Genomic DNA, 12,714 nt, shown 5'->3' on the forward strand with positions numbered 1-12,714 from the left:
TCTTTTATTTACATCTTCCTTTGTGCGGGCAAATTGCTTCTCACGTAGCATAGGCCAATGGCCGAACCAATAAAAGTATTGAGATGATGCGGCAATTGTTTTGGAGGACCTGAGACAAGAGTAAAAATGTACATTTACCAGGATAATGTGCATGGGGTTATGATTATTTATTTAGCATTAATAATGTGCTTGTGCTGTATTAATATATGAAAATGAAGACAGCCCTAAAGACATGGCAATTTAAGAGACAGAGGCATGTAAATATTAAATACCAGAAGATTGGTCACCCTGGAACATCCAGAGGTTGGGATAACAAACTCACCTCTGGAAGAAGTGAGATTTTAGAAAGCATCTGAAGTGAGGGACATGTGTACTTTACTGTAAGACTAGGAGAAGTTCAAAACATACTGCTATTATGCTTATCAACGTGGAGCCAAGTGTCAAAAAAATGCTCAGCACACAATATTGGGGTCTGATTTTCTACACAGCTCAGCTCCATTTAGGGACCTTCATGAAGTGGCCAGATTCTTCAGATGTGTTTAGTATTCCACGGCTTCCATTGTTCTCAAGATCTCACTCCACTGACACAATGGGAAGTGCTGGGCACTGCATGTTAAAGTGCTGCACTGGTACTTAAGATTCACAAGCAAATACCAAAGTAATGTTCATACTGGGTGCCTCTCGAAAGTTCAAGGAGTCCTTGTCTATGAGTGTGTTTTATTATTATTATTTTATTAGGGCTGTCGATTAATCACAGTTAACTCACGCAATTGACTCAAAAAATTAATTGTGATTAAAAAAATTAATCGCGATTAACTGCACTGTTAAACAATAGAATACCAATTGAAATTTATTCAATGTTTGTGGATGTTTTTCTACATTTTCAAATATATTGATTTCTATTACAACACAGAATACAAAGTGTGCAGTGCTCACTTTATATTATTTTTATTACAAATATTTGCACTGTAAAAATGATAAACAAAAGAAATAGTATTTTTCAATTCACCTCATACAAGTACTGTTGTGCAATCTCTTTATCGTGAAAGTGTAACTTACAAGTGTAGGGTTTTTGTTACATAACTGCACTCAAAAACAAAACAATGTAAAACTTTAGAGCCTACAAGTCCACTCAGTCCTACTTCTTGTTCAGCCAATCACAAAGACAAACAAACTAGTTTACATTTACGGGCAATAATGCTGCCTGCTTCTTATTTACAATGCCCCCTGAAAGTGAAAACAGGCGTTCACATGGCACTTTTGTAACCGGTGGTGCAAGGTATTTATGTGCCAGATATCCTAAACATTTGTATACCCCTTCATGCTTCGGCCGCCAATGGTGGTTGAAGCATGAAGGGACCTATGAATCTTTAGTGCATCTGGCATGTAAATATCTTGTGACACCGGCTACAACAGTGCCATGAAAACACCTGTTCTCACTTTTAGGTGACAGTGTGACAAGAAGTGGGCAGCATTATCTCCTGCAAATGTAAACAAACTTGTTTGTCTGAGTGATTGAGTGAACAAGAAATAGGACTGAGTGGACTTGTAGGCTCTAAAGTTTCACATTGTTTTATTTTTGAGTGCAGTTATTTTTTGTACATAATTCTACATTTGTAAGTTCAACTTTCATGATAAAGAGATTGCACTACAGTACTTGTGTGAGGTGAATTGAAAAATACTATTTCTTTTGTTTTTTACAGTGCAAGTATGTGTAATAAAAATAAATATAAAGTGAGCACTGTACACTTTGTATTCTGTGTTGTAATTGAAATCAGTATATTTGAAAATGTAGAAAACATCCAAAAATATTTAAATACATGGTATTCTATTATTAACAGCGCAATTAATCGCACGATTAATCGCAAAAATTTTTTTTTAACTTCATGATTAATCATGATTAATTTTTAATTGCTTGACCGCCCTATATTTTATTATTATTATTTATTATTTCTGTCTTCAACTCTTGTATAATCATGACCTGTTTCACTCCAATGATGACTGCTTTTCAGGCATAAGTGATACAGTATGTGAAGCCTATAGGTATCCTTCTGGAAGAAAGAGGCTATTAATGCGGTGAAATAAAATAATAATATATGTTACAACAGAGGACAATTTTCCCCTACTCATTTTATATAGTTTTTTTTTTAAATGCAAAGCACACACAGAAAGTGTTATTCAGCCATTTCTTGGTTTTTGTTTTTTAAATAATAAATGTAGGAAAACTGTGTTTAAGTCTCTTACCCGAGACTGGTTGGCTATGGACAACTTGAGTTGCTGGCTTCATTGTCAGAGAAGTGGAGTGACTTAGTCCATTTTCTGCTGGAGTTGGTCTGGGCTCGCTTTTATCTTCTGATGGTGCATCCCCCTGATCAACCTAAAGATACAGAATATTTTACATTACTCTTCCAAATAGGTATATACATAATAAATACACGCAGGGGGAGGGGGAAGGTGTTATTTATTTCCAGTCCAACCTTCATGCCTCTTTTGATTCTGAAATTTCGTACAGGTTTTAAATACACTGCTCTAAAAGAAAAATCTGGACTTAGTAGCTTCAGTTTTCCACTGTATCAGTGACAGTTCATTTTTGCAGTTTAACTTTCAGCGCATATCTTTCTGAACAATTATTCTGAGTGTACTTTTGTCTTGTATAACCACCGGAAAAAAAAACTGTTAACAGGATATAATTCAGCTGGTGGTTTTCAGCCACAAAACAGACAGGTAATTTACTCATTGATAATATGTATTAGTTAGCAATATCAGAGGTGAAACTACATGGAATCAGCATTGTGCTGCATCATAAAACCCTTCTAGAAGTAAGCAGAAGGTAGCAGGAAAATACCATTCAGATCCTTATTATGAACAAAATATGTGTATAGAACGGCTGCTAAATTTCATAGCTAATTTTACTAGATACACATGACAGTGTAATTGTTCACCACCTCTCAAGACACGCACACATACTTCTTATCCCCAGGATATAATAGTGTCATATTTACACTCAACAGAGAGCATATAAACAGTACCTCCATCCTGCTGAACTCTACATAAACGTGTCTCTGGTATCCAACTCATCTAAGCATTTTCCACCGCCGTTTTTTCCCTCCTTGCCAGTTCCCTTATGAACACCTTACAGTTACTCTTGTGGATGTCAGGTTTATAAAGACATACAAACACTCCATGCTCAGGGAGGAAGTGGAGGGGGACTCACAGCATTGGTAAGGTATTTGGATTTTGAGACAGCCAAAAAGAGTATGAAGAACTGGTTGCCATGGCACCAGCTGAATACAGTCCTGGCTTGTTCCTCAGGCTGCTTCTGTTTCACTCTTGGAGGAAAATCAAATTACAGGCAGAAGCAGGAGACAGCTCTCAGAATATCCGTCTGCCACTCTATCAAGAGGCAACACAGGTTCTGGTATAATTGTTTTACGCTAATTACACTGCCAGTTTACAGCAATCTGGCTCAACAGTCATATAACTTAACACTTTGCGTATTGTGAAGGGATCTCTGTCTCAACAACTTAATTCTAACACAGCTATACAATAGGATACAAGGATACCACCACCATTGTGTCTATCAGGAGATTCAATCTATTCCAACCACTTCATTTATTTCATGCATAAGCAAAACATGATCTGAACAGCGATGTGCACGTCCACTTTCATTCTAGAATGATCCTGTTTTTGGCAGAAGTCTTGGCTGGTTTTCTTTTTTTCTCCTTTAAACACTGTTAAAGGAAGTGATGTTCAATAGTTTAATAAAAAGGGCTCTGCTAGTGAGAACTTGGACTGCATGAATGATTAATAAAAATAAACCTAGACTTACAAGCTCGCATCCCGGCTTGCAAATTCATGCATGGAAAGTTAGGAGCCAATTTTGCGTGTGCAGGTGCACATTTTCTTTTTGGCCACCAGGTTTATATATGCTAATAAAACTCATGTAGCACTGCACCTTGTTTTCAAACAATTAGCATGGCTGTTTAGTTTTGGGCACCGGAGACATTTGTTTCCAGAAACTAAATCACAAACGTGAGACAAGTTCAGGAAGTGAACAAAGAGCCATTTTTTTGTGTGTAACAAGCAATTTAATTTTATTATAAAGCATGTTCTCTTCTCATAATTCATGACCAGCCACAATTCTTAAGTGAATGTGATTTTCCCTTAATGGAGAATATCACAGGCTATCTTTCTTAATACATTATGTATTCCACCCTCATATTTTACAGTTTTAGTAGCGAGGTATAAAAGGAACATTAGTTTACACCCTTTGCTTTGTCATGTCTTCAGTAAGACTGTGCTTACTCAGCAAAGGTTAGTGGTCAGCAGGGAAGAGCAGTCTTATATAGACACATAGGATAGGATTCTGTTCTACTATACACCAAAAAGTGGCATTGTAGCTACCTTCCAAACTAACCACACCTGATGTAAGGAGGAGGGGGGATCATCTCAGAAGATCCCCTATGCCTGACCCGATTCTTTCTTGTAAAAGGGACTTTATGCCAGCAGCACCCCTTGTGCTCTGACTTATGACAAGGCTGAGTGACTCCGAATCAGTGAGTCACAATTGCCTCCCTGTAGCCACCACTCTACACCCTGTCTAGATGTAGTGGAGATTTCGGGATTACAGTCTTTGTTCACTCACGTCTGTGCATGTCAGTAGCAGAGGCGACTTTAGGAAGGATCTGAATGAGGAGAGAGTAACGGCCGGGGTGCCAACTCAGAATGGGTATTTCCGAGGAGATGGCAATGGACAAAGACACAGAGATAACCGTGAGAAGTGGGCAAACAGGACGTTGAAGTTGATATCATCGGCAGAATGCCAGTTGAGGGAGTGTGGGAGGGGGCTCTGGGCTGAACCTGGGCAGGGGGTTGGGGTGCAGGAGGGGGCTCAGGGCTGGGGCAGGGAGTTGGTGTGCCAAAGGGGGTTGGTGTGCGGGCTCCGGCTGGGTGGTGCTTACCTCGAGTGGCTCCCAGAAGCAAACGGCATGTCTGGCTCCTAAGCTCAGGGGTGGCCAGGCGGCTCTGTGAGCTGCCCCGGCCAACGGGAGATGAGGAGTCAGCACTCGGGGGAGGGGGTGAGCAGCGCTCAGAGACCCCCTGGCCAGCCCTGCACCTAGGAGCCAGAGGGACGTGCCAGTCACTTCCGGGATCCGCGCGGAACCAGGGCAGGTAGAGAGCCTGCCTTAGCCCTGCTGCGCTGCCAACCAGCCTTTTAGCAGCCTATTAAAATCTCCTGGATTGGTTTCAGTAGCCACAGGGAGATTGATTCCAATTCCGGGAGGCTCTTGGCCAATCCGGGAGGGTAGGCAACCCTACCTGTGGCATGGCTGCAGGGAGAACAGCACAGGAGCTAGTTACATGGCTCTACACCTGACAAGGACTTCCTTATGCCCAGGAATCTCCAGCTGGGGACCATATGAGCAAAGGGAATAGAATGGGGCAGACACTCTGTATTTCCATGTCCTCATTCAAGCAAACTTGTGAGACTGTACATAATAAAGAGACAAAGAGGCCATTGGAACTGTTGGCCAAGGAACTGTAATGATTATCACTCATTTAATCTTATTTGGGGAGTGTATTCTTGATTACAAAAGCGAGTTCAGTTGAGCTTTTATACCTTTGAGAATGGAGGATCCAGGAAACGGGGCAGGAGGCAAAAAAGGGACTGTTTCCCTGCCTTCCAGGAATCAGGACTTAACTGCTTGCACTGAATACTCTTTAACTCATGTGATAGACCTAGAGTATGACACAGGAATTGTTTAAAATCTAATGCTGGTATTTTCAAAGCCATTCGGGTGCCCAATTTCTAGTAACGTTAATCGGAATTGGGAAGCCAAATTCCACAGGTGCTTTTTAAACCTCAACTTAAATAAAACTATAATATGCATTTACCACTGAAAGTAAGTGCATAATTGTCAGAGGCGCCCAGGCATGCACAAAAATACACATATGTTTACATATGTTTGTACAATCACTGCATCTGCACAAGCAAATGTGAGTTTAGTCTTATAAACCCATGAGTTTAGTCTTATAAACCTTATATACGCCCACATCTTGAATACTACGTGCAGCTGTGGTCGCCCCATGTCAAAAATCATACATTGGAATTGAAAAAGGGCAACAAAAGTGATTAGGGGAACAGCTTCCGTATAAGGAGAGATTAATAAGACTTGGACTTTTCAGCTTGGAAAAGAGACGACTAAGAGAGGATATTATAGAGGTCTATAAAATTATGGCTGGTGTGGAGAAAGTAAATAAGGAAGTGCTATTTACTCCAGCTCATAACACCAGAACTAGGGGTCACCAAATGAAATTAATAGGCAGCAGGTTTAAAACAAACAAAAGGAAGTATTTCGTCACACAATGCACAGTCAACCTGTGGAACTGTTTGCCAGAGGATGTTGTGAAGGCCAAGACTATAACAGGGTTCAAAAAAGAACTAGATGAATTCATGGAGGATAGGTCCATCAATGGCTATTAGTCAGGCTGGGCAGGGATGGTGTCCTTAGCCTCTGTTTGCCAGAAGCTGGGAATGGACGACAGGGGATGGATCACTTGATGATCACCTGTTCTGTTCATTCCCTCTGGGGCACCTAGTATTCACCACTGTCGGAAGACAGGATACTGGGCTAGATGGAGCTTTGGTCTGACCCAGTATGGCCGTTCTTATATGTTCTTAGTGATAAGCGCTTATGCAAACAAAGGCACAAAGATGAACCACTGAAAATCTGGCTTCCACAAAATTCCAGTTAAACTAGAGCAATAGGCCTGAATTCTCATTCACTTGAAAGACTCTACACCACTCTGGCAGTTTAATGGAGTGGATGTAAAGTGGCCTTTGTGCAAATGAAAATTGAGCTCGTAATATGGAGACATCAGAATTTGTGTAGGATGTGAAGAGACTCTCTCCTCCTGTGAACAGAATACAATTTTTAGAGACAAACTGCTGTGAAATAGAAAGCCCTCAAAATTCCTGCAAAATTTGTAATATTTTCAAAGAAAGCGAATGATATAGTCCTCTCTTCGGGACTAGGAAAACCACATGATCAGAGTGCTAAACAAACATGAGGGTCTGTGGTTGTGGGTGTTTTTTTTCTGTGTGTTGTGTGACATCCAATACTTTTTCACTAAAGACCAGATTCTGATACCCTTACTTCATTTGACTTTGCATTACCCCATGGACTTCAAGAGGATCCCACATACAGTACAATGTACACAATGTAAGTGTATCAAAACCTGGCTCTCAGATAATGGGTGGGGTTTTGAAAAGTCCTTAAGTGACTGATGAGCACAAGTCCCACTGACTTTCAATGAAGTTCTAAATCACGTAGATGCTTTTGAAAGTCCCACCAAATATGATGAATTTTCAGTGACTCTCCCTTACCTCTTTCTTTACCTCTTCTTCATCCTCCAGTGTGAGTGCTGCCAACTGTTTAGCTCTTTGTTCCATCAAGTTTACATATCTAATTGGATTGGATAATGCTTCAATCACATCTGGAAATGAAGTAAACATTTCAGGTCAAAGTTCCTTAATCTATGGTTTTAGAGATCCGAAGGTGTTAAGAAGGTGCATAGTTTTTCTTGAAATCTATTATTCAATATCACTTGGACATCAGAAACTTCAGTGAATGTGACTATGCCGTCACACCAAAGACATTAACTGTGAAACACCATTTATGGAAATATACATTCTGCACATGTTTAGGCCAATATGTAGGTGAGAATTTTAATCCCTATTTCACTACTGTGAGAGGTACTGGGGAAAGAAAAGGTAGGAGAAATACTGCTGCATTGAATGAGTTTTCTTTTGTCTCTCCTATGTGCTGTGTTTTTAAGTTTATGTCCAAAACACTTGGAGCTTGGGATGAGCACTCTTTGGGGGGAGGTTTAGGATGAGATTTTCTAGCCTGTTCAGCATTGGCCCAACTCTGTTCCCACAGAAGACAATGGTAAAACTCCCAATGCTTAGTTAGGACAATGCTGAGCGCTTTTGAACCCTTACGTTCACACTCATATTTTTTTAATTGCACATTTGCAATTTGATCTCACAGCCACTGCATATTGTTTATCTTACAAAATCCCAAGACTCCTGGCTTCTTTAGGGCTACCCAAAGTCCGCTAGGAAATAAGTACTTAGGCCCCGATCCTGGACTGTGATCCATGCAGGCAGCCTGCAGATGGTTACACCAGTTTTATACAGGGGTGTTTCAGGCTCTCTGTCACAAACAGACTGAGAAGGTTCCAAAGACTCGTGTATTTAATTTTACCTTTATAGTTCATAGTTTAATAGTTACCTGCATAAGTATCGGGTACGTAGTCTTTAACGTCTATGTACACAAAGACTGCTGGCAGCATTAAAGGTTGGTTCCGCTCATTCCTCAGACAGATGTAGTGATAGCCTGGAATACAAGAGCAGTCGAGTCCAGAATTGTAAACTCTGTCCAATGTAACTGGATTATTATTCATTATTTATATAGTGCCCAAGTGACCTAGGCTCTTTAGAGACTGTGGGAAGGCAAATCCTGACTCAGAAAAGTTTGCAAGCTACATAGACAACATACAGACAAGGGAGCAGGTGAAAGCTTCAAGACAGCACAATTAAAAAAAAAAATCTTTCCCCCTTTATTTTTAAACCATTGACTAATTTCTTGTTCTTCAGCTCATGCCAATTTGCAATTTCATTAGAGTCGGGCAAATTTTTTTTTGGCGAATATCAGTCGAATGAAATAAATTTGGGAATTGTACATGAATTCGCCAAATAGTTTCAGCCAAAAGTAATTTGGGGATACCGAGATGCCATTCGCAAAATGGCTGGAGGAGGAGGAGATGGTGATGGTGCTTTCTTTAGAACGTTTAGCTAAATTCTTAGGGGACTCAGTGGGGATGTGGGAGAGCCAAGTTTAATGTTCCCTCTGCCTGACATGGAGCAGGGATTTGAACGTGGGTCTCCCATATGGCACAAAAATGTCAATGTTAGCTGCCGGTGCTAGCCTCTTTATAACCATCATCGGCTCCTCCTCCTCCTCTGGCTGTTTGGTGAATTGAGCCCTTCAAACATGCTTGAAACAAAATGTTTTGGGTCATATAAAGCTTGGTTTCTTTGACCTTAAATGAATGTTTTCAATGTGCCCAACTTTTTCCACATTTTTTCATTTCAGTTCAACCTGAACTGAAATGATTTTTCGGACGTGCCAGCAAACAAAAGAAATCAGTTATTTCCCTAGCTTTAATTTATATAATTCTTTGATCTTTTCTTATTGTTTTCCATTTAGTTTGGATTGATTTGGCTTTGTAACCCTACTTTATTTTCATTTAAAATATTTATAAGTACTTCCAGTCAAGATACTCAGAGAGCTGAAATGTTAATTAAAAGGAATCAGAATGCCGTAATATGCACACAACATGAATACCTAACAATAAAAAACCCAGAGAACACCAGAATAAATGACACAGCAACATATTTAAAAAGACCGGGAATGAATGGGAATAAATTCTTCACAGTGGCTAAAATTAAAATACACCTACAATATGAGCATTTGCAGGCAATTTTGAAAGTGTGGAAGGATGAGCCAAGCTGACTGTCCCATGAAAGCATGTTTCACGCCCTCAGTGTCTCCACCCACCACAGCTAAAGCTCACTGAGCAGTCGATCTCAGAAACAATGACTGAAAAGGAGAAACGACTGCCAAGCTCCTTCTTTTAAAATGCTTTCACAGCTACAATTAACCAGTAAATGCCATCAACTGCTTTGTATGTTTTAGTTCTGTAGGTTTTCTTGTTTCATTCTAGATTTAACTTTCGGGTGATTCAGGTGTTTCTCTTCTCATGGATGGTATAAACATATTCAAAATTATTTACTTTTTAAAAAAACAAAATGAAGTTATAGCTAAAGCTGAAATAATGCAGTACCAAATTAGGTGAATTTCTCCATTGGCTGCATACGCTGGGACAGAGCCTCAGTTGGCATAAATCAGCATAGCTGCATTGACGTCAAAAGAATCTTGCTGAGGGTCTGCCATGTTGCTTCTCTTCACTACAGCAGAGCCATAATCTTACCTGGTCGAATTGCTGAGACAGGCAATATCCGATGTCCGATAAACTTTCCTCCTTCTTCATATACTGCTATCCTCAAACATGCCAGAGAAGGCAGAACCACCTACAGGGACATATTTGGTACAGTTATCAGTTGTCTGCTATAAATAAGAAAAGATCCTTCTGCATACAAGGCAGACAGCAGAGTAGAAAGACAAGGCTCTAGTCAGCAAATAAAGAGTTCTATAGCCAGACTAGGAGTTTGCCATACAACAGGTCAGAATGCATATGACCCGTGTATGAAAATCATTCTGAAATGATCATGCTTCAGTCAAGTAACAGGTGGCAGGACAGTTTCTTTACAGGTGAATAACTCATTGACAGGGAATGGCTAGAACAGCCAGATCTGAAGCTGAGAACTTACCCCTACATTTTCAAAGCAGCACATAGATCTTCAGCATCATGCCTCTAATTAGGCCTGAATGAGGCTTTGAAAATGTAGACATGTACATGTAGAAAATGTAGTGACAATGTATGAGGTGAAATCATGAGTGTCACTCAGAACCGATGTGTCCTAAGAACCCCTTAATTAATTAAGCAGGGCAGTGATAAGCACATTAGTGCTGATAAAACCATCAAATAACAAATCCGTCAATCGGTGTGTTTTAAGAGGGAAAAGTCTGAGCAGGTTGCTAGACCTTAGTTATTTAATTACATAAAGCATCCTGACGGGCTGAATGGATTGAGGCAGTTTAGCATGCTTGCATAATGCCAATAACCATACCCGTCATAAGTGCATTCCCTTGCATGCCTACACCTAACAGAGCTCTCTATAGCTAGTGTTTCAGAACACCTATCCTGCCTTCCGCAGATCAGGCAAATGATGTTTACTGGACAGGTGAGGCCAGGAGCAAAGATGGGTATGCCTGGAATGCTAATCTTAGCCTCAGTGAAAGGATGGAAAAGTCCTTCAGGGTTGTACTAAGTTCCGAGGATTGCTACAATGGATGGACCTTGGTGGTGGAGGAAGAAATACATTAAAAGACTATAATAGCAGTAGGGCAGAAAGGAACCTGGACTAACCTCATAAACAAATACGTGACGTGATTTCTTTCGAAAGGGAGATTGCTCTGGCGATATATTAAAAAGCGTGTCTTTCTCCAAGAGGACGGGTGATTTGGTAGGAAATCAGTCTGCCTGTGCGAGAAGGATTAATCTTTTCCTTTATGAGGTAAGGATATGTGAAAGAACTGAGCTTGGAAGGCCTGTCCCTTTCGAAAGCACTTGTTGTTCATAGGGATCAATATTCAAGACAGTGGGAAGGCCCAGGTGAGCTAGGGCCTAGATTTACAAAGCGGAATGCAGTCAAACTGGAGCTTTCAGCTCCCAGTCCAACAAGCAGTAATGAGACATTTCCTATCACCCAGCTTATTTCTGGCAACAGACATATCCCCCAATCCTTATCCCTGGCACATGGGGATAGTACGGGGTGTGTGTCATAGAGCTGTTGAACACGACATCATCAAATATTAACCCTATAGGGCTCTCCAGTGGGATGTAGTCTTTTGTCAGATTGGCCATGACCAACAGCTGGTTTTTCTGCAAGCCATCAGACAGAAGGGCTTGTTTGCTTGAGTAGAGTCCTAGAAAGGCAGTCTCTGATTTCATCCTCAAAAGCTCTGTGCCACTGGATCATTCCTGCTGACAAGAACAGGGACCCAGAAGTCAGGACTGTTCGTGTCCCAAAACAAGGCCTACTCGAGACCAAAACCGTGCTTGGAACTGAATGAACATTCTTACATTGCCTTAAATTTTAGTCAAGGCCCAAATCCCACAAGTAACAGACCCGACCTTAATTCCTACCCAACCAAATGGTACTGTAAAAAATGTGCACTGTATCTCATTACTGTGTCGTAGAGAAGTCATGTGTAGATACACATTCACATTGTAAGGCTGGTTACACTGGCCTCTTTTCCTCAGAGCACACTATGAGGAAATCAGTGTGTTATTTACTGGATGTTTATATGGCACCTAAAAATATGTAGGCACTTAGTTTCACCCCCCGCTAACAACAGATTATATGAGTTAATCTTCAGATCACTCAAAATAACAATCCAGGCCCATTATGAGCCTGGAGGCTCCCACACGTTATAGTAAAACTGGTAACAGAAATAAAATATATTAATTAAGGGCCCATGAGAACAACAACAACAAAATGCTAGTGCTGTTTCCAAAATCCAGCCCTGGCAGGACGCCAAAGGGAAGGAGGTCTGAGGACAGGGCCTTCAGATGAGGGCGTCCTACTGCAGCTCCTAGAAAGCTGAGTTTCAGGCACTGACTGTGTAAGTGCCTCCATGAACTTTAATTGCTGTCATGGGACGTCAGGAAAAGGCAGGTTCTCTACTTGATCCAAGACTAATTAACTGCATTAGCCAGTAAACTAAAAATAGACAATACTACAGCTCTCTTTAGGAAATTGGCTGCAATCCCATTTACAAAGCACTGTGAGATACTAATGCTGTAGGGGCATGATTCTGAAAGATGCTTAATACCCTCAGCTCCCATTGACTTTGTAGGATTGGGTCCTCTGGGTAAAATTTTCCAAAGCACCTAAGTAACTCAAGAGCCTATGTCCCATTGTAAGTGAATGGGATTTAGGCTCTTGAATCATCTGGTCCC

General features: G+C 40.7%; 1 protein-coding gene across 5 annotated transcripts in view; it reads right to left on the minus strand.

The window, feature by feature from the left end:
• The window catches only part of PLCB1 (phospholipase C beta 1), a 650,190-nt gene that overhangs the window by 118,478 nt on the left and 518,998 nt on the right, over positions 1–12,714 (minus strand). For 4 of the 5 annotated variants that reach the window (XM_037896161.2, XM_043544064.1, XM_037896163.2 and 1 more), the window contains 4 exons: positions 10,060–10,159; positions 8,298–8,402; positions 7,388–7,497; positions 2,245–2,377 (listed from right to left, as the gene is read on the minus strand). In XM_037896161.2, coding sequence (XP_037752089.1) covers positions 2,245–2,377; positions 7,388–7,497; positions 8,298–8,402; positions 10,060–10,159 — 448 coding nt within the window. The remainder of the gene's footprint in view (positions 1–2,244; positions 2,378–7,387; positions 7,498–8,297; positions 8,403–10,059; positions 10,160–12,714) is intronic. The other variant, XM_043544063.1, reaches the window with a different exon arrangement.

This window comes from Chelonia mydas, chromosome 3 (assembly GCF_015237465.2).
Source record: "Chelonia mydas isolate rCheMyd1 chromosome 3, rCheMyd1.pri.v2, whole genome shotgun sequence".
Classification (NCBI taxonomy): domain Eukaryota; kingdom Metazoa; phylum Chordata; order Testudines; family Cheloniidae; genus Chelonia; species Chelonia mydas.